General features: G+C 32.3%; 1 protein-coding gene across 22 annotated transcripts in view; it reads right to left on the bottom strand.

Annotated features, from left to right (window-relative positions):
- The window catches only part of LOC105327066 (putative uncharacterized protein MYH16), a 113,224-nt gene extending 89,526 nt beyond the window's left edge, over nucleotides 1-23,698 (bottom strand). For 16 of the 22 annotated variants that reach the window (XM_066073500.1, XM_066073552.1, XM_066072986.1 and 13 more), the window contains exons 1-13: nucleotides 23,560-23,698; nucleotides 21,816-22,012; nucleotides 20,535-20,612; nucleotides 19,408-19,452; nucleotides 18,872-18,955; nucleotides 18,162-18,358; nucleotides 17,842-17,865; nucleotides 13,466-13,551; nucleotides 12,683-12,783; nucleotides 11,705-11,884; nucleotides 10,658-10,672; nucleotides 2,939-3,005; nucleotides 1,784-1,890 (exon numbers count right to left, since the gene is read on the bottom strand). In XM_066073500.1, coding sequence (XP_065929572.1) covers nucleotides 1,784-1,890; nucleotides 2,939-3,005; nucleotides 10,658-10,672; nucleotides 11,705-11,884; nucleotides 12,683-12,783; nucleotides 13,466-13,551; nucleotides 17,842-17,865; nucleotides 18,162-18,358; nucleotides 18,872-18,955; nucleotides 19,408-19,452; nucleotides 20,535-20,612; nucleotides 21,816-21,968 — 1,137 coding nt within the window. In that variant the 5' untranslated portion in view covers nucleotides 21,969-22,012; nucleotides 23,560-23,698. Of the gene's footprint in view, nucleotides 1-1,783; nucleotides 1,891-2,938; nucleotides 3,006-4,444; nucleotides 4,463-10,657; nucleotides 10,673-11,704; nucleotides 11,885-12,682; nucleotides 12,784-13,465; nucleotides 13,552-15,042; nucleotides 15,064-17,841; nucleotides 17,866-18,161; nucleotides 18,359-18,871; nucleotides 18,956-19,407; nucleotides 19,453-20,534; nucleotides 20,613-21,815; nucleotides 22,013-23,559 lie in introns of those variants that run through there. The other 6 variants (XM_066073052.1, XM_066073024.1, XM_066073154.1 and 3 more) reach the window with 6 other exon arrangements.
- Nucleotides 23,699-26,480: the final 2,782 nt, after the last annotated feature.

Below are 26,480 nucleotides of genomic sequence, written 5' to 3'. Positions count from 1 at the left end.
TCGTTTGACGTTTGTGACGTCATAATAAAACTCGTTGAATAACAGTTTTTGTGGATTTTGTTGTTGCATTGACCAATCAAATTACATGTTTTTTTGAAGTACTGTGGAATCATTAGATTTCGTGGTGGCTCAATTTTCGTGGAATACACGGGTACCTCTCATCCAGGAATTAACATCCTCCACAAATTAATAAATTAGGACTATAAAGTCATATTTCCTTTTGTAGGTATAAGGTAATACACGAAATTACATTCCCACGAACCTTTAAAATTTAAGCAATCCACGAAAATTGGCCCCCACGAATTTTAATGATTTCACAGTATGTGACTTCTTTTATAACCTAGCTATTGTATTGATATAATCACTGTCCTCAAAAGCTATAAATCTCTGAGACAGACGTTCTCACTAAAATTGATGTCAACAATAACAGTTTGATTTGATAAGTTGATTTTTCCCTTAAAATTGAACTTTTTTCAATTGTTGCTTTTTAAAAAACAAAAAATTAATAAAATTCAATGTAAGAACTCCATATTTTTCAGGAATATAGAAGTCTTGGCTCCTGGTATGCTGACTTTTTCCAAAGGTGTGGATGACCCTTAAATCCACATTGTTCAAAAATCAGACTAACATTCTACGATTTTAGCCATTGTACTTGTAAATCTTTCATTTATTCTTGATATAGACACAACAATGTTTATCAATGTTGTATTCTTCTTATTTCTTTTCAATCAATAAGGACTGTAAGGTGATATAATCCTTCACTGATCTTTAACTTGCCTTTTTACAATTAAGGTATTAAACAAACTGCACCTTGGAAGAATTGATTTTACCTTGTGTTTTCTATATGAACTTCTCTAGTCTCTTCAAGGAGGCTGAATGGTCAACAAACTAATTATCAGATCTACCTTAAGGAGACTGGATGGTCAACAAACTAACCATTAGATCTATCTTAAACCTTGACATATCGTATTTTTTGCCATAAACTAATATTTAGTGAAGTAAAAATCCAAATGAGTCAGCTTTAAAATCTGAGCATTTTCATACGTCTTTGTACTGAGCTCTTCGATTTCAGGAGGAAAATATAGCCTAATAAATGGCAATGACCATCCAGCCCCCTTAAGACCACTAGGCAGATGAAAAAATCCTATTAATACAATCATATCACTTTTTACATTGCATATATGTTTAACTAAGGCGATGATAAAGAATGCTTTTTTCATATCTGTATGGTTTCTTTTAAACTTCCAGATAGCCATGGCTCTTCATTATGACCCTATATTGGATCACAACTGGTTCAACAATGCCTTTAATTAACTTAGTACATGTACCTGGATTTCTAAACAAAATCATATTAGCTGATTCAATCTCCCATTATCTAGCTTAGTTAGCAGTTTGATAATTTTCTACAACAGGATAATTTACGGCTCTCCCCATAAAGGGTCTAAACTACAGCCAGCCTGGCATACACTTACTGACCCTCAACCAACTTATTTATAGATCATGCCCTATTCTGATTGGCTCCTTCACACTTTTGTGAAGAACGTCTCTCCATCTGAGTTAATAATTGCACATGTGTCCAGTAACACGTCAATGTTTCGAAACATGATCTTGCATGGTTTTCGTACCTTAGGATTTGCATTAATTTCCTTTATGAACTTATGATATTCATTTTCATAAAAAGCTGAGCCAGTTGTGGAACAGTCAGTAAACCTATGTAAGACTGCTCAATGATTTCTGGCTCTGTATTAAGCCAAGCAACAAACCAATGGCATAATCTCTTTACCTTGTATTTCTTCAGCTCCTCTTCAAACCCTGCCTTCAGTTCCGCCATCTCCTCTTTGTGAGCGTTGGAGAGAGCTGTCACCTGCTGGTCATGTAGCTTCTGCCAGTCTATAAATAGTAACACCAGTTACAAACCTCTCTGTGATTACATTGTATTTTCTTAACAGTAATATTATACTAATCTCTCTGCGATTGCATTGTTTTTTCTAAACAGTTATATACAAACCTCTCTGTGATTACATTGTATTTTCTTAACAGTAATATACTAACCTCTCTGTGATTGCATTGTTTTTTCTAAACAGTTATATACAAACCTCTCAGCGATTGCATTGTTTTTTCTAAACAGTTATATACAAACCTCTCAGCGATTACATTGTATTTTCTAAACAGTTATATACAAACCTCTCTGCGATTACATTGTATTTTCTAAACAGTAATATTATACCAACCTCAGTGCGATTACATTGTATTTTCTAAACAGTAATATTATACCAACCTCACTGCGATTACATTGTATTTTCTAAACAGTAGTATACAAACCTCTCTGCGATTACATTGTATTTTCTTAACAGTAATATACAAACCTCTCTGCGATTACATTGTATTTTCTTAACAGTAATATACAAACCTCTCTGCGATTACATTGTATTTTCTTAACAGTAATATACAAACCTCTCTGCGATTACATTGTATTTTCTTAACAGTAATATACAAACCTCACTGCGATTACATTGTATTTTCTTAACAGTAATTTACAAACCTCTCTGTGATTACATTGTATTTTCTTAACAGGAATATACAAACCTCTCTGTGATTACATTGTATTTTCTTAACAGTAATATACTAACCTCTCTGTGATTACATTGTATTTTCTTAACAGTAATATACAAACCTCTCTGCGATTACATTGTATTTTCTAGACAGTAATATACTAACCTCTCTGCAATTACATTGTATTTTCTAGACAGTAATATACTAACCTCTCTGCAATTACATTGTATTTTCTAGACAGTAATATACTAACCTCTCTGCAATTACATTGTATTTTCTAGACAGTAATATACTAACCTCTCTGCAATTACATTGTATTTTCTAGACAGTAATATACTAACCTCTCTGCAATTACATTGTATTTTCTAGACAGTAATATACTAACCTCTCTGCGCCTCAAAGAAGCTGGCTTTGCTGTTATCCACCAGGTCCTGAAGTTCCGCTAGCTTTTTCTACAAGTTGATAATCAAGGTTTTATTGCAACTCCGACAAATGAAATTTTCAATCACATACCGGACGTGGACACAGCTAGGTTATCAAATGTCAAAAACTGTCAAGCTAAAATTAAATCTTTGAAAAATTGTGCTTATACTTTGCCGTTTTCAAAAAGACTTCGCTGAATTTTTTTTCAGACTACCCGTAACTTGTTTTTGTTACAATAATTTGCTGATGTAAAGTCATTCTTCAATTTTCTCAAACTGAACATTTGTTAATGACATTTTTTCAAAAAATTCTTAATACTGATCTATTGATATCAACACATTTAATGAATAAACAACCCACACCTGTCCTTTCCATAATATAGACTTCTAAATCTTATAAAGTAACTTCATTTAACTCACACAAATAACACATGATAAATTTATGTTATTCAATTATAAAACACACAAAATAATATCAATACACATAAATAGAATCAAACATCAATCCCAAATTTACTAATAAAAACTCAAATCTAACACGGATGGAAACTAAAGAATTCAAGCAATGGAGAAAACCCAGCACCAGCGAACAATGAAAGCAAACAACAGTTGTTCCAGCCAAACCAATATATCTAGTAAAGCAGGTGGGGAAACAACGGACTTTTACCTGTAAGAACACCTGCAAGGTAAATCATTACTTGATATTGGTTTGACTGATACAGTTAGAACAACACGACTAAAACAAGCAGGTAGCATGCACTAGTACAATGTCTTAGGAAAAGAAACCATATAGAGTAGATATTATAATAATGTGTCTTTAAAGCTCTGCATGCTCGTTATATGTCCCCTCTTTTCGGGAATCATTTTAAATCTTTTTTCAATATAAATGTAATCGATTAATTCACTAGAGATTTTGCAGTTAATATTCAGAAATACTGTAGAAGCACATACTTTTGTAGGATCTAAATTTTGTTTTTTAACCAAATACATGTAAATTTTTGTTGGCATTAAATTTTGTCATATAGTATTCTCTAAAGCGTATCACATATCAACCCTGTATTTATGAATACTTGGGTTAAAAATTCATCATGGATTAACTTTCGTTGATTGATACTGCCAACGAAAATATCGAAATTGAATCCTCAATGAATATTTCTGCTTCTACGGTATGTTAGAATATGATTTTCAAAACAAAAATTATTAAACTAACTTTGACCTAATACATATTACAACCTTGAAATATAAAACTGCTTTACAGCATTAATTTACTGAAGTTTTCATCAAATAGACCTAAAAATCATTTTCAAAGTAAATGGAATGTTTAAAAGTAACATTGTTCCTAATTATTTGAATTTACATTGTACAAGTGCAAATCAAAGCTTATAAAAAACGAGGAAATCTAACATACAAAATAACAAAATCTCTAACACCGAAGAGTTCCACAACTACATACATGAAGAGTATACTACCATATAGGTCAAAGGTCAAAGATCACTGAGGCTTATAAAGCAAAGGTCGTCTAGCAGAGAGAGAGAAAGAAATTCAAGCACTGTGTTACTAAAAATATCCAGCTGTCTATAACAAGCAAACATGGACATCAATTTTCCTGAAAACAATAGATTGAATCAAGATTTTCTACTAGGTTTTCAACATTATAAACTTTGCAAATTCAAAGTAAACTAGAGCCGAGCTCGTTGCAAAGCAACGAGTAGGTCTTCCGTCGCAACTTCGTGTCGCGAAAGGATTGTCCATCAGTCTCATTAAAATACCTCCTTCTCCTGACACTTGTCAGAGCCTGACAGACCCTGTATTGATAAAAGGTCATCTTTACATGACAATTTCTTCTTACGAATTAGAGCTTTAGAAAATTGATTGGAACTCTTCAAATGGAGACAAAAAAAATTTATTCATACCTGTTTTCTATGTAACCTCTAGATTGCGTATTGCACTACTCATTAAACAGATAAAGGCATATCTTTGCTAAGTAGGTGTTTATTTAATTTGTATGCAAATGTGGAGGTCAAGTGGGTATAGTCTGTTATTGATACAGGTCTATCAGAACCTGGCGAGTGTAAGGAGAAGGGAAATGGTTTTTAATTATACTGGATTATCAATATGATAATAGTAAGTTCAAGAAATCGAAAACGAGACTCAATTTCAAAGTATTATTTTCATACCAGGCAAGTTCTTCCTTTAACTTACTTCAAGTTTAGGATAACTTTAAAAAGTACATCATTTATGTACATGTATATAATTAATTTAATTATAATAAAAGTGTGGATGTGGCGGTGGGGGAAATGACCCAAAAATCAATTTTCTAAGCGTTAACTTAAGGGAAATTTTGGTTGAGAGAAAGGGGGCATTGCTCCCACTGGACCATCTAAAAGGTACTGTTAGCAAGCTCACAAATGATATCCCCGCTAAGAAAGAAGTCATTACTCACGTATTTCTCTATTAGAGAATAATGGATGGTTCGTTTTCTTTAATAAGTGAGTCAGACAAGGCAGGGTATATTTACAGGTCACAAGTAACCTTTATGACAAACTCTAGCTTTTACTCATTTCCATTAATACAAGATATGACACATGTTTAATATGACTTTGAACTTGCGCAACTGACCCTGGGTCAAGTTCATGACACATCATCGGTCATCAGGAATCTTTACATGAAATAGAAACTCCCAATGTTTCTCCTTAAATGACTTAGGAACAAATCATTACACACCCTCAGGTCATAAGCAATCTTTGTGTGAAGTAAGAAATTCCAAAGTGGACCGGAATCAAATTTTGCACTTTTCCTGCCAGTGACCTTTACTTTGTCCAAATGACCTTGGGTTTAGGTCATGAAGCTTCGTCAGTTAAAGAGTATTATTTGTATGAAGTAAGAACACTTCCAATGTTTCTCCATCAGAAAGATATAGACCGGACACGACGTACGGACGGACAAGGTGATTTTTTTTTAACCCTCTCCCCCTCAATTTTTTTTCGTGGGGTTTAAAAATCGTTTTCGCCCGTTTTGTGCGGCACAAAAAGACCTATATTTTTCAATTATTTCTATCATATCACATATAAATATACATGTAAATATATGATTTGTATGCACATTTGAGTTCTTCTCATCATCGTCGGAAAGGATAAGAAACCCTTGGGGTCCAATAATGTCTTTTCATGGGCATTTGTCAATTACAATCACTAAATGATTTCCAAGCGGTAATAAGCTATCAAAGCTATTGAGATGTTACATGTAGATATTGAATTTCTACAGATTTAAATTTAAGGTTAGGAAAACAACACTTTTTTATACAGTAAAAAAAATCTAAAATAGCTTTATTTACGCGTACACATAAATAAGAAGATGTAGCGAAAGCTATAAAGACTTTATTTCTTCTGTTCTAGACTTTTTCAGAGTTAACAAGCTACAAGTTAACTATCTCCCATTTTGACAAGCTAGATTAAAAATAAAATATTCAGCTGAGTTTTAATCTGCATTACAACCTCATATTACACAACTTCAATGATTTTTTTTATCAATGTGCATATAACAATAAGTAAAATCCCCAAGAACAAATATCTATCGCAATTAAATGCATACATTTTTGGGAGGCAGAAAAGTCGCTATATTATAGTCTGCAAGTCAATTGAACTACTACAATTATTTCAAAGAAATAAGAAACTGTCGACACTTGCAGTACTCTGATGATTTAATGACGATCGACCGACTTTATTGCTTAATGTAGTCGTATATCATTACTTCTAATCCTGAGAACAAATTTTATTTAATATTTGACTTAAAACTGTTAACTTATAAAACCAGAGACATAAATAACTTTTTAAGTTATTTAAGTCTCTGATAATATATATTTTATTCTGTTCATAACTATAGAAGTTTAGCGTGTTCAACAGGTTAATTTTTTAGCCACATTCTCAGATTACGATATCGCACCTTTAATGTGAGGTTGATTGACATCGAATATTTAAACACTTATTGTTTAACAATTGACCGCTGCATTGAAAACATCCTTCCAAATGTTACTCAATTATTTATCAATTGCTGATCTGCAGCCCAGGGGCAATATTCTAGGCTATGTGCGCTGACGCGACACGAGATTTTCGGTCGCACGTGGAGCGGATACATTTGACTTAGCATAGACTGACCGAATAAACACACGGATGGGAAGGTGACATACATTGAGGAGAAAAATGTACACATGTTAAGCAGTCGCAAAAAAAATGGGTCTTCGCCACATTTTGAAAAAAAAAATCCCTTGCACTGTGATCATGAAACCGATAAAATCTAAACAAATCTTGTTTAAAAACTCATGTGAACATTCTAAAAATAATCACTAAATCCCTCAATTCTATAGCTATCGTGTCAGCCTCTACCGCCAATCGCAACTTCTCGGGCCTTTCTGGCAAGCTCGGAAAAACACTTCGAATGTATTACCTAGGCGTCCATGACGACCCCCCTTTTTTTAAAACTTGATATAATTACAACACATTTTATGATCTGTTGAGATGTGAGCTATATTTCATTAAAGGTATCAATATACACTAAAATATAACACAGAAACGACATACAAAACTTCTTGCCGATACTTATTTTAATGGGAAGCGACTCCATTTTGTATGATATTCTAACATCCGGTGATGTTAATACATTCGAGGTGTTTTTCCAAACTTGCCAGAAAGGCCAGAGAAGTTGCAATTGCCTCTACCGCATGTGTTAATTTGATATTTGATTTTTTTTATCCTGCCTTGAACGCTTGGAGACTGTTTCATTTTCTTAATTCGGCTAAATAATGCTTCCAATTTTGAGCGCGCTCTCTCTCTCTCTCTCTCTCTCATTTTATGTGCAACCTTATGAAGACGTCAACTACTTTCTACGATATCTATAAAACCTCTCAGCAGTATCTAGCGGAAATATTCGTGGGTAAATAAAAAAAAATCTTAAATTGAAACACAAGTCAATCTTACATGTACCGGTCAAAATCTCGAATAAACAAGTAGTTGGAATCGTACAAAATATCAATAAACATGCACGTGTGATCAAGTACATGCAGAAGAACACGAGCTACCGCGGATAACTTGTCCACTCGCGCGGGATCTCCTTTGCTATGTTCTAGGGGTGATCATTTGAAGGTTTAATCTTTGTGGTTTTTCGTTGTTTATCTATAACATTATTAGTACATGTATAGTTTTTAGAACATTTTAGAATTACAAATTCACTATTGATTTATGTCTGATGATGTTTCTGATTTGGAACAATATTGCTTTTATCAATTTTTAGAGGGGCTTCTCAATTCACATTCTAATGTTTCATTCAATAAATTGAAGGTGAACAAAAAGAACATAAAATTGAAACAGTTCTTGTATATATATCTTGTTATTAGATAACCGCTGACCTCTAGGTAGTGCAGCCGCGACCGATTTCCTCGGCCGCGGATGAGGGATCGGATAACTTACGTAAAGTTAAAACACACATAAAAAGCTCAGAACCCAGGAAGATTTACAATGTTTGCAGTATGATGAATAAACTCTAATTAATATAAGTTTTTTTTCCCCTTTAATCCCACAGTTGATCTATCTGTCTGATACTGCTTCAGTTCGAGTTTATGATTAAACAGAACGATTTCTTAATCTATCGTTTAATTCAAATTAAGAAGAGTAAGCTTTAATGTCATTGTGTACGATTCTTGTGTTTGCTGCTAAGTAAAATCACATATGACAGACGCGATTCTTGTGTATTAGATAACAGCTGACCGCTAGGTAGTCCAGCCGCGACCTTGGCGATCGAATTTCTCGGCCGCGGGCGAGATGGGTTATGTAATGACGCACACAACTAAGAATTTAGGTCGATTTGAAATGCATGCAGTAAAATGACTCAAATCCATTTCATGGAAGTTATTTTTTTTTTAAATCTAGTTTATGTATCTCACTAGATAAGAAAAAGAACGTTTATATTTTCTCGTTTTTGTTTTTCTTAACGGTTGTCCACTATAGGACCTAAACAGAGGTTACTCCAAAAAAAAAGGCTGTAAGAAAAACATGTACACGTATACTTTTTAGACACTTTTTCAAATGAATCAAAGCATCCCGTATATGCTGGAACACTTTCAGCTGTTAATATATGTACGTTATTCGCACGAAGACGATTCGCTTACTTGCCAAATGAATACAGGTACATGTTAACAAGACAAACTTTTTACACTCATAATACGCATTACCGGTACAAAATAGTTTTGTAACGACATTGATAACAGAATAATGAACAACTTTTCTATCGACAGCTATAGCGAAATATTAACCATTTTTTGAGTTATAAAGCGAAGACTTTTAAGTGCTCTAAACCCCTAATTTAAGGGGCTTTTTCAATGGTGTCAGGTGAAAGCCCTTGACATTTTGCACATATTTTGTTCTATATGTGTTTAGAGAAAATTTTAAACTAAAGAGCTACATAACAAAAACACAACAAAAAATCAGCATTTTTTGAAACACAAATTCAAATCAATTTTTTGAAACTTTAAAGGAGGAAAATTGTAAAAACAAAACTCGGAGGACAACGTTCAAACTCTTTATTTTGAAGATTTGTGACTTTGTAACACAGGCTGTGAGCGGTTTCAGAGCCTTTGCGTGCACAAGAATGCCTATATTTTTGGGAAAAAGGGGAATAACTCGGTACCGGAATTGTCGATATCAACGATTTTCCATAGATATTGAGAAATAGTAATTACCAATAAGCTCTGCAAATTTGAACTTTATAGGACAACAAACAAGCAAGATATTTGAGTTTTAAAAAACGTCTAGAAGAAAAAAAAGAATAAAAAGAATTACCAACAGAATCAGTACAAGGTCTTCCGTTGAAAACGGAAGACCTTAATAAAATAGCACAAACATTTTAATAGACATAGGTATAATTTTCATGATGTTTTTAAATACCTAAGCTATGTTGACTTAAGCTAACAGGTAACTGCTTTAATTTCCTAATAAATTGAAAGCGAAGAATTTATATCCGCATAAAATCGCGAGAAGCACGCCTCTAAGATTTTAAAACCTCGCCATTTTTTTCTGAGAGTTGGGAAATATTAAGAAGTTAAGTACTTGTGTTATATAAGGAATATACAGTAATGAAAATATCTTGACCACTATTTTTTTGTCCACTTAAAGGTATTACATTGCTGATTCCAATATAAGTTTACTTTTCATTTTAACAAGTTTAGACCGTTTATCATAGGTACTGGCTAGTTTATGTTGCATATCTGAATTTTTGAAAAACAAAATTGTTAAATTATGTTTCACTTTCTAGTAACAAATGAGTTTATTCAAATCAGTTTTGGTTTTCTTTTTTTCTCTTTCATTTAAATTAATGTAAATTTCATTTTTCCTTGCTTAAAAGAGATAACAAAGATAACGATTCCAATTTGCTCAAATTATTCAACTTTTTTACAAATGACAAAACATTTACTTAAAAACCATTATAATAATAAAAGCATATCACAACAAATATAGTTTTTAAAAAATATGCTAAAATAAATGCTACACAATTTTCAAGGTTTTTTTTTTAAAGCATAAAGCTGCAAAATAACTTGACCCTATTCATATCAAAAATACAATATCTAAATGTCATTAGAGTAGCAATGATGTCACAAACAAGACAACCAATTGTTTCATGCTCTGCGTTCTTACCTTAAGATCCTCTGGCTTAATTAGGAAGAAATTTAATCATCACAAGTTTTATAATTTAAGTAAACTCTAATTCTTTTTAATTAATGCAATAATTTTATTGACAGGTTTAGCGAACAAAAATTGACATCACTTATTGAAAACATAAATTCTTTTGAAATTTCATTATTGCATTGCTGTGCCTGTCCACCCAACCAAATACACTACATTTCAATTGAAATTGAATCCTTAATTAAATGTTGATAGTTTTTTGAACTTTTAATATTTGAATTGTTTAAAGACATATTAACTAAGGTAAACAAAAGTATAATTCATTCATAATCAGCTAACAGAAAATAATTACATTCAACACAAAGGGGTTTCTGAAAATATTGTTTAAAATCTGCTGTGGGTTTTTCATTCGTCTTATTACATAATTTGAAAGCATTTCTTATATCAACAGAAATTTAATAGAGTACCGGTATTTATTTACACAATTTTTTTTTTTAAACTACAAATCAATAGGCAAATTAATTTATAGTAGATTCATATCCATTTCATTGGTTGATTCTTTTTGGGATTTTGAGCTCATCTGCTGATTCATGGGTGGATCTAGACACACACGTATATTGTTGTGTAACGATTTAAATTTTAAAACTGATTCGAATGGCCACAGCTAATAAATATTCAAGGACTTTATTAAATGATATGATTCATTTGGTTATTTTATAGTGGATTCGTATCAAGTATATTGTTTGATTTTTATCAATTTCTGGGGTTTTGTAGTTAAAATCTCGAACACATGTATGTTTGGCCATTTCATTGGCCGGGTGATCTTTTAAAAAAAAAAATGCAAATATACATTTTTTTCCAAAACTGGCTTTGGTCCTCTTTAAAACTAGGACATATGTATGTTTAGACATAGTTGCTCAAAACAAAACAATTTCATTGGCCGAGTGATTTTTAAAAAAATGAACTGTGAATATACACTTTTTTTCAAAACTTCTGTTTCATAGGCCATCCTAATAACACGTAGTGAAAATCCATGCTTACACACAGACACACACGAACCTTGAGCTCGCCATTTTTCTCCTGGTTTCGTTCAGAGGACATTTTGGATACGTAGTCGGACTGTCCGACCTCGAGCTCCAACATAGAGAGCTTACTGTTCAATTCTCGGATCTCCTTGTCCTTCTTCTGCATGGCTTCCTTATTCCTCAAGGTCGTCTCTTCAAACTCTTGGATGGATTTCTATTATTGTTTGTTTTTTGGTTGGAGTTGTGCAAGAGTTAAGATTGGCAGGGTAGTAATGAAAAAAGCAAGAGAATATGAGAACATATTAATAAATGGTTAGTGTTCTTCTACGTTGAGTTAGCTACCACAAGAAGTAACAAGCGGAAGTATTTAAGGAATGCTTTTTTCAGATATTGCTGTAATAGCATCTTAGATTTTAGAATTTGTCATCTCTGTGTGCTCAAATTTTCTGTGTCTTTTCCTTTTGAATTACAATATCAAAAAATGAATTGGTTAAAGGCAAATGTATAAATAAATATATGATGGAATTTCCAAATCCAATTTGTCATGACAGAAACCATTAATTTTATTGGTATACTATATATCATAATTTCTGAACAAAAATGACATTAAAATCAGATAAGCATTCAGGCCCGACTCCGAGAATAGATTAATACACAGTCAGTGTAAGAAAATGTTAGTTTTCTAATTTATCTAAAGAGCCCCAGATTATGATAGCTTCAAAGCAATTTCAATAAATTTGCAGAAGAAAAAAAGCAGCTGAGAAAGTAATTATCTATAAAAGCAGATCATATGGTTTCTAAAACTCCAATTCTAGAATTACTATGTAACAATCAATGCTTTTACTCATACTCTTTTTGAATTTTGATAAAGAGAGATAACCCATCCACTGATGTAGTCCAGGAGTAGCCTCCCCTGTTTCTAAGGTGTTTCTTGAAATTTGATCAAGAGAGGTAACCCATCTACTGATACAGTCCCTGAGTAGCCTCCCCTGTATGCAGGGTGTTTGTTTACCTTGGCCGCCTCGGCCGCTGTCCGGTATTTCTGGGTGTCACTTGTCTTGATCTCCAACTGTTTCAGCAACTGTTGCACCTTCTCTTCTTTCACTTCCATTTCTATACAAAATGGCATTAATTTCATAAAAAAATACAACTTTACCTCCATTTCTTAGATAAGAAGAAATAGGGCATACGTTTCATCGCTAATAATCAAATACTAACTGCAAAGGTCATATATATGCTTGCTGGACTTAATGGACCACCTTATTAAAAAAAAATTCTAAACTTCATGAGTGTTTCTTTACAAAAGTTATGTCCCTTGGTTGCCATCTTTGGGGAAAATTCCATTAATTCTCACAGTAGCCTTTGTAGTTAAGAGATCTGTAACTTTGTCATTCTACTTTAAAATATGTTTCTGTTGCGTATTTGGATTGCCCCAGGACGGGGCAACCAACACATGAAAAAAATAAATCAAACACACACTGGTTTTATCATAGGATGCCCAAATATTTGGTTGCATAAAGAAGGAGAAAGTTGGGTTATCCCTTTTGACCTTTAAGTTGACCCCGCAAAGGGAGACAACTTTACAAAGTGTGGATTTGACTTGAAACAGGACCCACCATCCCCAACTTTACTCAAACCCTTGATGCATGACAAACATACTCAATAACATACAATATACCCTAAAAGGTTCATCAATTAAAAATATCCATCTCCTAGAAATATCTTGAAGATTAGTCTGAAAAAGGTAATTTCTAAGTACTAAAAATCTTTAAAAGGTAAGACAATAAGTACTAACCTGATTGTAATTTCAGTAATTTCTCGCTCAGTCCAGACAGGTCATCCTTGGCCTTGTCTAGAGCCTTCTCCATTTTCTTCTTCCCCCTGTGTCACAAACAACAATGTCAGAAACATCCATGAATCACCTAACAGTCTAATGGTTTGATCAAAAATATATTTTTCACTGCTGAGATGATATTACTTGTTGTTTGTCAATTCTCTCTTAATTTTTTTAATATTCTTTGGCAACTTATTGTTGCATAACATATCTGATTATCTTTCTGAATCATATTCACTTTTAAAAATCACTCAATGGCACATCATTACATGCATAACATGCTCTAATTAATAACACACAACAAAAATACAGTAAATACACAGAATGGTCATTGGATAAAAGCTTCTATTAATATATGATAATCATATCATTTCAGATAAATAACAATGTGTTTAACCTTCATTATATAGCTACAAGTGTCATCAAAATTTGTAAAAAGATGGCAAAATTACTTAAAGTCAACCTACATTATGCAGAATATTGATCTATTCTAGACTTAAATCAATCAATCAATTCAACTTGCTAAAGGGTCAATAGTTTCAATGACTTTGTGTTGTTTTCTGTTTCTATACAATTAGCATGGGCTAAATTACTTGTCACTGCTCTTATATATGACCCCTACCCCACCCCACCCTAACCCCCAACCCTTCCAATTTTGAAAAAGTTTTAAAAAGTTATTGACTAGCAAATGTCTTTCTAATCAACATATTGAGAATACACTTTTCAATGACCTTGTGAACTCAAAATCAATTCAGCCCTTGACCTTTGACCTCATGACATAACAATCAACAGAGCTTTCTACTCCATAGAGATAACCTATTTTTCCAACATAATGAGAATACAAGATAATTATCTATGTCTATAGTAGTTTGACCCTTTACCCTTTACCCTCGACCTTGTGACATGAAAATCAATAGGGGAACTTTTCTCTTTTATTCAGTCTGGTGTGTGTTCACCAAATCTGGTGTGTGACCAAACTGTGATTGCTAAGATATTGAGTGAACACACTAAGTCTATTTATAATCTATATATCATTATTATCCTTGACCTTTGACCTCATGACATGACAATAAAAAGGGGTTTCTACTCCAAAAGGATAACCTATTTCTTTGGAGAGAGTTAAGTCTTCTCCACAAAGTGGTATTTTGTCAGACTTCCTTGTGTGCTGTATATGATGACAGAAATCAGTATTTTGCTATACTTTGACTTAGTGTATTTATAAACAAAAATGCATATATTACACACTTAGGCTGTGTCAACTATATAACTTATTCACACTACATGTACTTGTAAAGAAAAACCAATCTGACCAAACTATTAAAAGCATACAAATGACTTCAGTTTAATATATATTGATTTGAAAATACTACTTTCAAAAACAAACTTGGTGTTCTCTAAAAAAGCATGCAAGACATATTTCATAAAACTTAAAAAAAACTCAATAAAATGTATTAAGTAAACAAGAGTTTTAAACAAAAAAATATGAAAAATGATTAGAAAACTCAAAATAAAAAGTATAAGATCAAAAAATGTCTTACTCTTCTGCAAGTTTACTTTTCCTAGAAATAAAATCATTAAGAATTTGACATACAATCCTTGAAAAACAAATCACTTTGACATAGTTCTGTATGCTTATTGGTCCCAAGTATACTGTTTCCTTATTTTTTGCAAGTACTTAAATACCGCGATTCAACCGTTTTGCATCAAATTGTGAACCCTGAATTTTTATTAAGTTTAACTTAGTTCACATTTGTCTGAAAAATAAAACTAAGATAAGCTTCTCGCAGTCTTACACTGATATTAATTCTTCGCATTTAATTAGTAATCTACAGTACTGTACTGTAAACCAATTTTTTTTGCAACAACTTTATTTCGCAATTTACTTCTGATAAACTGGTTTCGCAACGACTAATGTTCGTGACCAAGCCTTATCCAGGCTCATGTTGTTATAACAACCTTACAACATGGACTTGTTAATGGCGATAAATATTCGCGACAATGAAGTTCTTGCGAACCTCGGAAAAATTTCTCGCACCCGAATAAAACTTGGTTTACAGTATTTGAGGGCATTTTTGTGGATTTTTATAGGCACAGTTTTGACAATATTTAAATTTGTGTATACTATAATGGATATTACCAAAAGAACTCTTGATATTTTTCATTCTTCAATGAATATTTCTGTTCAATATCAGCTGTACTAACAACATCCACGAAAACTGATGCCCGGTGATGAAACCACAGTACATGTATAACGCTGTTATATAAATAGTGCCTGTTTGGGAGGGTAACAGTTGAAATTGATACCCGAGGAAACCATTGTCAACCAACGCGAAGCGGAGGTTGACAATGGTTTTCGAGGGGTGTCAATTTCAAATGTTATCCTCCCAAACAGGCACTATTCATTTTGTTATACTGAATGTCTTAATTTTTAAGAAAATTTTACTGCTTTTATATAGGAATAACGTGAATTCTACAGCGAACCGTACGCGCATAATCTTCGCGCATGTAACAATTTGTAATGTTACCTGTTTCTAAGTGCGTTGCTAATGCTGAGGGTAATAAAACGGATTATAAACTGTGTCTTAACCAATCAGATTTCAGTATTTAACATGAAAGTATAACAATACCTAATATGACATAAATGTACCAGGGGTTCTACATGTTATGATATACATATGTGGGTATATGTGGTCACTTAGGGAACATTACACACATACATCAGGAGATACAGTTATTCCATATAATCACTGGGTTACTACATAATTAACTACTATATAAATGAAGGAATTATGCATGCCATTGTTTAAATGTTACAAAAACTACTGAATTGTTTTTCTTTTTTAAAAAGAAAATTTCCAATATTTATCTCAAAATTCAGAATTAACTCCATGCTTGTCTACAAACAGTTAGTATATCTACACCACTTATTGACGTACTATTAATACTATTTCCTACTATTATTAATAGTATTTCCTAATGTTTAACTTAAAAAAATAAGTTTTATTAATTTGTTATAATCAATGTACTAAAATCAATTCTAAATACTTAGATCTACATGAAAGAGTGATTTCTACTTGAAATTTTTTTATCTAAATCTACTGTGAAATTGTAACTTCTAGATTTTTTTAGTGTTTTTGATATATAAAATCAAACAATGAATTAAGCTGATTTTATTTTATCATTCATACACTGTACTTTAAAAAATTATGCACTTCTTTACTTTTAGTTTAAAAGCTATCAAAGCAATAATCTTATTATTAGGGACAAATCTCTTAGACATAAGTTTTAAAGTTATTATTCTTTAATTTGCAAAACTAAAATATAGCTCTTATTATTGCAGCCAAGATAAACCAAAGACACTAGCCCTGATTTGAGTCTGCCCTCTTGCAGGGTTACTAATTGTATTTAATATCCTTAACATTCAAACCATTCACCAAATAACATTATTTATTAGCATGTATTGAGGAATCATTAGAATATATTAGTTCATATTTATACAAATGTAATCAGTTTTTTAAATACCTGACATAGTATAAAAACAAGACCATATTCTTTGATATTAGCAAAAGAATAACATGTCAATCATACCACGTTAAATGCTTGAAAAAAATTAACACTTTATCCATTATCATAATTTTTAACTTTTTCACAGACAAATTGATTCAAATAAAAGCAGGTGGGTCAATTTTAAATATAATTCCCATGATTCCTCTCAATCTATTTTTAGTAGCACCATCCCTTGCATCAGTGTCTACTTACTCTTTCAGTCTACAAAGAAAAAACACCTTTACTCATTAGTACAGAGTCAGGGAAGTGTTCAACCAATCAGAGTGCTTGTTAGAGGATAACACTGGCGACTGTAGCCAATCAAACTCTTGGTTACAAAATTCAATAGCATACCCCTCCAATCAAAAAGCTGTTTTCGGAAAAGGGAAATTTTACACATGAAACTAATTAATAAACTGACTCCAGAAAATAATTGATACATAATAGCTCATTTTCTTTACTAAATTCAATTCTTGTATGCAAAAACATCCTTTACTAAGCTCCAAAATATGCAAATGTCTAAAAATAAAGATTAATACATGTACCTTGTAGATCTGATTCAATATGCATTGCAGAAAAAAAAATATAAGCTTTAAGCTTTGGGAAAGAATACTGATCCTAATTTGGTTCTCACACACAAAAAACTTGTTTGACTGTGAGTTCTCCAAACAGTGAAAAGTGACTGGATACCATATTTGAGAATTTGGCAGGTTACATTTTTCATGTGTGAGGAGTAATTGATATCACAAACGTGTAACAAAAAAACCATAATCTCTCAAGGTGTAACTTACATATTTTCTAAATTGGAAATTGTTCTTAAAAGCACAAGAATCACACACATTACTTCAATTATATATATTTATAACTTGTGATATTCTTTTTTGATTTCATTAACTAACTTAATTAGGTTCTGTTAAGTAAGAAAACTTTATTTTATCGAAAATGATAAAAGATTTTATTAAAAAAAAATTCTAATCCATTCACAAAAATTATCATTTTCTCTAACTTAATCTGTAGAATTTTTTTTGCAGATAAAATCAAGAGAGGATAACTCATAATTGTCTATGTGGAAGCCTTATTCAAAATCAAGGGCAGGTAACTCAAGTCTTACTTTGTGGAGGCTTTATTGATGGCAAAGTTTGTGAGCCAGTCCACCATCTGTGAGTTAAGCTCACCGAGTCTGTCTGTGAGTCTATCGGCTGAGTCGAGCGTCTCCTCGATACTGTGTCCGATCTCCTCAATGTTGATGTCCGGAGAGGGGGAAAATAGGGGCTCGTCTTCAGCGGGCTTCGTTGCATCCATAAAGAACTGCAGGGAATAAAAGCATTGGTTAAAGTACACAAAATTTGATTGGATACAAAGTACACAGAATTTGATTGGATACAAAGTACACAGAATTTGATTGGATACAAATTAACATGAACTTTTTTTTTGGATGAGCAAAGCAGCAGGATAATTTGGAACTTTACGCATAAAATACCACTGATGAAAATACCACTGATGAAAATACCACTGAGGAAAAAACCACTGATGAAAATACCACTGAGGAAAATACCACTGAGGAATATACCACTGAGGAAAATACCACTGATGAAAATACCACTGATGAAAAAACACAGGCTAATCCCTGTGTAAGATGTGGTATTACCATAAAATAAAATTACCATTGAGAAATAAATGTTTCATCTGGTCAAACTTACAATTTTTCATTTTATTATGTATAAGAATTGCACGTAGAAAAATACTATTGATATATCATGGAGTTATGAAAATGAAATGAAAACTGACATCATTTTTTTTTAATAAACTTTCGTTACGTACCTCGTTGACTTGTTGGATGAGACGAAGCCTCTGATTGGACATATTTTCAAACCCGACAATAAACACCGTCACTTTCTGCTCATACTGAAAAAAAAAATGCAAATACTTAATGACGTGTAACACATCTGACCACGATTAACAATGCCATTAAAATTCTGCTCATACTATAAAAAAAAATTAAGAAGGCATAATGGTGGTGGTCATTTTTAGACTGTTTTGATCTCCTTTAGAAGAAGAGCTTTATATATAAAAATATAGGGGAAATGCCAAATGTTAAGAGTTCCATTATTTCAATACATCAACTACAATGTATTTTATTTGTAAATTTTGTCATACCCATCTGGTAAATCATAATATATTAGAATATAATGTTTACATTGAACCCTATTTATTCAGCAGTTGCCATCAACTTGAATCGACAAAAATTGTTGAATACCAATTTATTTCAAAGCTGAAAGTACATCTTCATTATATATTTATTATCATTCATTGAAATAAATTTGTCTGACCTAATATAATAATGATCATAACCTTACCTTTTTCTTCTTTAGTTCATCAGTCAAAATTTCCTCTAACTCTTTCTACAATAAAATTTGAATCCATGAAACATGTATGCATCATTTAATTTTTTCAAAGAGAAAAAAATAATTTAAAAAAGTGGACTTGGTTTTGAATGCAGGAAATATGTTCAGAAAAATTAAAAGGAGTCTAAAAGCAAATGCAAATAATTTTGAACTGAAGCTTTCAATTACATTTCTCTGTTAATTTTTTTTTCTAAATACGTTTACTCGGTAGTATCCTTTCCAATCATTGAAGTTTCTTCCACTCAAATGATTTTAAATAAGTTGTAACTTTTTGCATAATACATGTATACTTCAGCATAACATGTTTACCATTTGGAGTTACCTCCCTTTGTACAGTCAACTACGCACACTAGGAGTGGGAGAAAATAATGTATGCCACTATTAATCCACCTATTTTAATCTCAGATAGATTGAATACATTAAGTGTGTGCACTGAACATATAGGGATGATGAAGTAGACAAGGGAATAAGATGGTCAATAAAAGCAGAAAATCTATACAATTCTTGATGATATACAATATAAATCAAACTTCACCAAGCTAAAAATAACTAATTAAACTTTCTTCATCATTGATTTGGCATGTGCTTTGTGCTTTGTTATACCCTGACATTGCTAACACCCCCCCCCCCCCCCCCTCCCAAAAGTCTGCCATAATGACTATTACATGCAACCCATATCACAATTTTCCAGAAAATCAGAGATAAATTCTCACTACCCTGTAGATTCTTTATTTAACACCAGTATTTAATTTTGCAATTCCAAACTTTTGTGTCAAATATCATGAGAATAAAAAATTCCAAGCATAAAGATCAAGTTTAAATTTTGATAAACTCAGAGAGATACTCCTAGTGATTCTATGTATAAATGTTGATTCCTCGCGTTTGGTAAGGATACTATTGTATCTCCATATACGCTATATTGGTCACTTGATATGTCATAACCATACACAAAATTTTCAACCAATCAAATTGCCTGTTGCAACAAATCTTGGATTGATTACTTACAATATTTTAAATTTACTCTACATTTTCAACCAATCAAATTGCATGTAACAATGATTTCTGGGTTATTAACTTACGATATCTTCAATGTATTCCACATTAGCTCCATGGGTAAGGAACATGTCCTGTGTGCTCTGTTCATAAGACACGTAAATCTGAAACAAAGCAGATACATTGCTGGCTTAAATTATTATTTCTCAGTCGATCAGAACAAGACAGCAAATCCAAATTAAATGATAATTGATGCTGACATGGGTCATGTAACTTTACATATATATTCTTAGATACATGAGAAGTTTTCATTTTCGCATAAATAAACATCTGTCTTTCTCTTAGATTGAATATTTGAAACAAATCATCAACTTATAAATGTGTGTGAGTAAAGTAAAGAGTTGCTCATGATCTTGTAACACATGACTTAATTACATATAGTCTTAGATGATCCATGAACAAACACTGCCTTGGGCATTGTTGACAAAACAGTATATAATAGATTTTTCAAATGATTTCTTTAATTTAAAAAAAAACAACATGATCTAAGAGAGAGAGAGAGACACACACACACAGAAAGACAGAGAGACACAGAGAAACAAAGAGAGAGAGAGAGAGAGAGAGAGAGAGATCTTTAAGACAGACAGAAAACAGAAGAATGAGAGATGAAAGAAATAAGGCCTAAGAAAAAAAATTGTTTGTTTCCGCTTTCCCGACCGACCCTAGGTTTTACCCCCCTCAAAACTTTTTTAAAGGATTTTTTATGGAAAATCGTTTTTTTTTTCGTTTTTATCCGATTTAGAAAAAAAAATTACTCAAAATTTTGGTCACAAAAACGATTGAAGCAGTTATTCTTCACAAATCAGTGTAACTCAAACGTTTTGTTTCAAAATGGCTGTATGTTTCCATGTGTTGTAGATTTTAATAATGCTCTCATCGTTGGTAGAGGAAGTATCTGATATATAATATCATTTTTGTGTTTTCTTAAGACAAGCTTAATAGTCAGGAATGATATTAAAAGTATTTCTCATTTTATACCATTCAGCAGTGTCAGTATCTAACCCGCATGTATGGATACTGCAATATTAAAGGGAAAAAAAAATATTTGAAAAAATAAAAAAAAAAATTGACCGACCGACCCTACTTTTTTTTTAGCATGAAAGCAGAAACAAACTATTTTTTTGTTAGGCCTAAACATACATGAAGAGACAAAAAAGAATTAACGTCTAGAGAGAAATAAGAGTTAGAATAAAGGATACAGAGAAAAAGGGGGAGGCAGATATATATAGAGATCAAGTAAAACAAAAAAGTTTATAAGTGGAGAGAGAGAGAGAAATTGAAAACAGGAGAGAAAGAAAAACACTTACGTCCTCCACACGGTGCATGACCTTCTCCAGCTCATCTTTAGTTTCGTCAGCGAGACGCTGGGCCACGGAGCGTTTATTTTTGTCAATGATGGCTTGAGCCGGTCCATCGCCTCGATCAAGAATCGAGATACTTCCGACGTAATTCATAGACATGGTGAAACCGCAGCTTTCGATCGTCCAGTTTCTACAATCTCACCCTAGAAAAACATCAAAATTGTTTACTTATTATGAGAATGTACGGTACTGATGATTCAACTTTAAAATTTGATTTATATGTAAGAAAAAAAAGTTACAAGTAAATGTCTTAATTTGAAACAAAAACTATATAAATTATCCAAATTACCAATTCATTGCATCCATTCAATTATTTTCACAAAACCGTTTAAACTTATAAAAGCTGCATAATTATGCATATACAAAATAATAATCTAGAGAAGCAGATTTCATAATGGGTGCGGGGAGTGGGGATAGGTGGGGGGGGGGGGGGGGACGGGGAGAGTGCAGACCATTGTGATTGTGGTTTTAACAAAATTGTCTTTTCCTTTCATTTAACGTATATATGTACATGTACAGTGTATACAAATACAAACGAAGAAAATTATATATACAGATCCAGACAGATTCACAGAAATATAAACAATAGAGAAATGTGATGGACAGACAAAACGGAAAGATGATGAATTACAGACAGATATGATTGACAGACAAGGCAAAGCCCTAGTCATGGCCATGCTAGGATAATTTGAAGGAAAGAGAGAGACAGACAGACAGACAGAGAGAGACAGATAGACAGGTAGACAGACAAACAGATCTTAAAGACAGAGAACAAAAGAATGAGAGATGAAAGAGAGAGAGAGGGAGGGAGAGAGGCGGCAGGAGAAAAGGAAGGAGGGAGAGATCAATTTGAGACAGAGGGACAGGAGATTAACAGGGAGATGGATGCAAAAGACAGCTTATGCCAAAATAAATGCATGTACTTTATCAACGTGTTATTGATTTTTAACTACTGGTATGTAAAAGTACATATTAACTGTATTAGTGTGTATAAAAAAGATTTGATCATGTTCGCAAATTTTAAGGCACTGATTTGAACGATTATTGCCAATATTGGAAATATTGATGAAACAAATGTTTGTGGCAATATGCATCTAACACCTGCTGATATCACTAAGCTAGCTTGGTATCAACATGTAGTGGTTCAGTTTTCAAACTGTTAAATAAACAATGACTGAATTTGGTGATCTATATATATATTTTAAAATTACAATGACTTCATTCAGAAGGATGATTTTTGGAGATGCATGCACAGCCAGTAATAAATAACTTCTGCTGTTCTACACACCTGCATTTAAACGTTTATATATGGATTTTTATGTGTCAAATACACATAATTACAGTTTTAGCTTCCAACATTGTGACATAATTATACCCCCGTTCCTCTTTGCCCTAGTTATATTATGTGCATATCCTTTTAAATGGCTAGACAAGCTATTGCTACACTAGACTACATAACATCAAATATAGAGGACAGATGATGTTCAAAATGATATGAATAGAGATCTGTGCAAACATTAATTAATCCATAACGTACACAGGCGAGCCGCCACTTCGTTATGGATTGTGTAAACAGAGTATAGAGACCGCATACAGAGCCGTTAATCTGATAAATGGCCGACCGTTTCCTACAAGCGATGTGTGCCTTTGTTATGAGCTGTGCCCAGTTAAACGGTGTGCAAACACTCACAATTAAAACAATAACCTGGCGCCATTATCGTCCTTCGATCGGGTAAACACATTCAACTCAAACACAATTGATTATTTTCGTCAATACACAGGGCCGCCATATTGGCCTAGGATAAACACGTGGTGACGTAGTTGCCAAGCTACAACCAAACTTATCTGACAGGTGCGCGCGGATTTTTGAATTATTCGAAAGTTTGAACAAAATGTGCCGACTTGAGAAAAATTCCCCAACATTTAAAAGTCAAGAAATTTCACTCCACTCAATGAATGTACAAATGAATACCTCAGGGTTCAAGCGATTTTCTTTCACAAACACTAAAAAATTCTCATTATTCCTTCTTGAAAACGTCCTCTATAGCTCACCATCTGGTTTTAATACAAATTAAAAATAGTCTACGGGGTTTTGCATTTCAACCGATCCGGATGATAGCGTTGAAAAATTGAGCAAGGTCTTCTGAATGAATTCAAAATGGAGAAAAGATGTCAACATTTTCCATTATAAATCTCCGTAAGAAATCTGTTTTCGATCCTGCTAATTTTTCCGATTAAAATTAAAACATGAAAATGTGTCGTTGAAGTTTTGTTGGATATTTCCCGTTTCGTCTATTTCAATTGCATTTTTTACAGGTATGTGTATTTTTTTTTAAACTTTTTCTTGCAGCAACAAATTTTTTAACATTTACATATAAAAAAATGAATTATAATGGAGTTGCTCCCCCCCCCCCCCACTTTTTTGGAAGTAAGTAAAAAATTGACATGAAAATAAGGAAATGAGGAGTCAAATTGAAGTTATCTCCCCCCCCCCCCCCCCACGGATTAGGAATTTCATGATTTGGAGGATAAAAAATTTTGGTAGAGAAGAAATTTTTTTTTGGAAGTATAGTTTAGTCTACCCCATCCCCCCCCCCCCCCCCCGGATTAGGATTTTGAAGATTTTTGGAAACTTTAAATTCCCTTTTTTTTTTTCTTTTTTTTTTTTTTTTGCTTGTCAAGATTTTTTGGATGGGTCTGCCCCCCCCCCCCCACTTTCAAAAACGATGCTACGTGCCTGTATATATATCTGCAGGAATGAACAACTGCAAAGTAATGCAAACAAAATTGCAAAGCTAAAAATACTAGTTTCACTAAGTACCGGTTATTTTAATATTTAATGTATTTTAATTTTGAATGTCGTCAGTCGTACGGTTTTTTTTTTATCTCGATGATACTGTATCGTCTGTATGATTTAAGATCGTATAGAACACCGAAAATTCAATGTTGATGTAAGTGTATACATCATATTTGAAATATAAAAATACTCATAAAACACATGAAAAGCTATCACTAACAGCATACGTTACGCTGCTATGGCAGTAATACCATATAAGAAAAATAAGTAAAAAGTTATAGCTAATTTACTCGTTAAATCATGTTAATATTTCACAATTCGTATATATTTGATTTTTTCTGTGTCGTATTCAGCTAAAGTCAATTGAATACAATGCTATATTTGAAGAATATCATTAAGACAGCCACATGTTCATAATCATTCATAAGATATGAATAAATGATACAAAGTCAATCGTTTCTGGCCAGTCTATGCCCTTTTAAAGCGATAAACGTGATCTGAGATTTTCCGTTTTCCGTTCCGTTCCGCTTTCCGTTCCGTTTTCCTTTCTGCGTTTTAGCAACACCCATAAATATCGAGTTATTCAGGAAAATGTGAATCGATTATTTTGGGACAGAATATAGTGGTAAATGCATGAACAGCTAATAAATAATAATAATAATATATATATATATATATATATATATATATATATATATATATATATATATATATATATATATATATATATATATATATATAATCAAAATAAAAAAAGAAAATGAACAGTTCCAAAGTTTCTATTCACTTGCGCTTTCTGGATTTTAACATCCTTCTTCAGGTGAAGGTATATGTTATTTTAACATCCTTCTTCAGGTGAAGGTACATTATAACTGAATATATAACTCAACCAACTACTCACTATATCATGCAAACAAACACATGACATAGTTTAACTCTAGTTATAAATTATAAACTCATGCTCGTTCGCTCTTATTCTTATTAACACTGTTTTGAAGATGCAAAAATTGTTAGAAGAGTGGCAAAAGAAAAGACACAATTTTGGTTGTAGCATGTGCTATGTACATTTGTGTAGAGGAGCTAGTTTGAAGGCCTATCTCACCTAACACCACTTGCTTCCGGAATAGGTTTATTGATCAAATAATGCATGTTAAGAATTGCAAATGCTGTTAAAATAATTTGTGTCTAATTAATCATTTGCTGGCTCTAAGCTCTTAATGTTACCCCAACCAAATGGTTTGCATTTTTTTTTTCAATATGTTTTTATCCTATCTGTCTCTCATGTACAGGCATTTTCAATTTTTTTTAATATTAAAGAACCTAATCAAATTATTTCAAATATATAGATATATTATTGAACATCCGGAGTTTCTATTTTAAATAATTTTAAACAGGTTTTTCTTTATAAATAAGTGTTAGAGTTGATTTTGGATTCAAAACGTTGCAGTGCCAGCCAAAAGAGAGATCTTTAAGATAGCACAAAAATTAAGGAATCCGACCCACATTAGATGATTTTCATGAAATATGTAAATAGGTGTTAATCATGATCACAAGTGATGTTAAGAGGTATACAGAGGTTTTTAATTGAAAATTATCCGCAAAAATTTTTTACTTTGTCATTTTTTTTTTTACTAATCCCCCTTTTTTCCTGTACGTTAATTATATACATGTAAATGATAAAATCTAAGAAAAAATAAAAATATTCATTGCATTAAGGTTTTATTTTATTAATATAGCTTTATACTTATTAAACACATTCTTATCCTCAAAAATATCGACTAACGTTAAGAAAAATCAACAATAATTGCAGATTT

Source organism: Magallana gigas, chromosome 1 (assembly GCF_963853765.1).
Source record: "Magallana gigas chromosome 1, xbMagGiga1.1, whole genome shotgun sequence".
Taxonomy (NCBI): Eukaryota; Metazoa; Mollusca; class Bivalvia; order Ostreida; family Ostreidae; genus Magallana; species Magallana gigas.
Note: the sequence above shows the minus strand (reverse complement) of the source record. Positions and strands in the feature narration are given on the sequence as shown.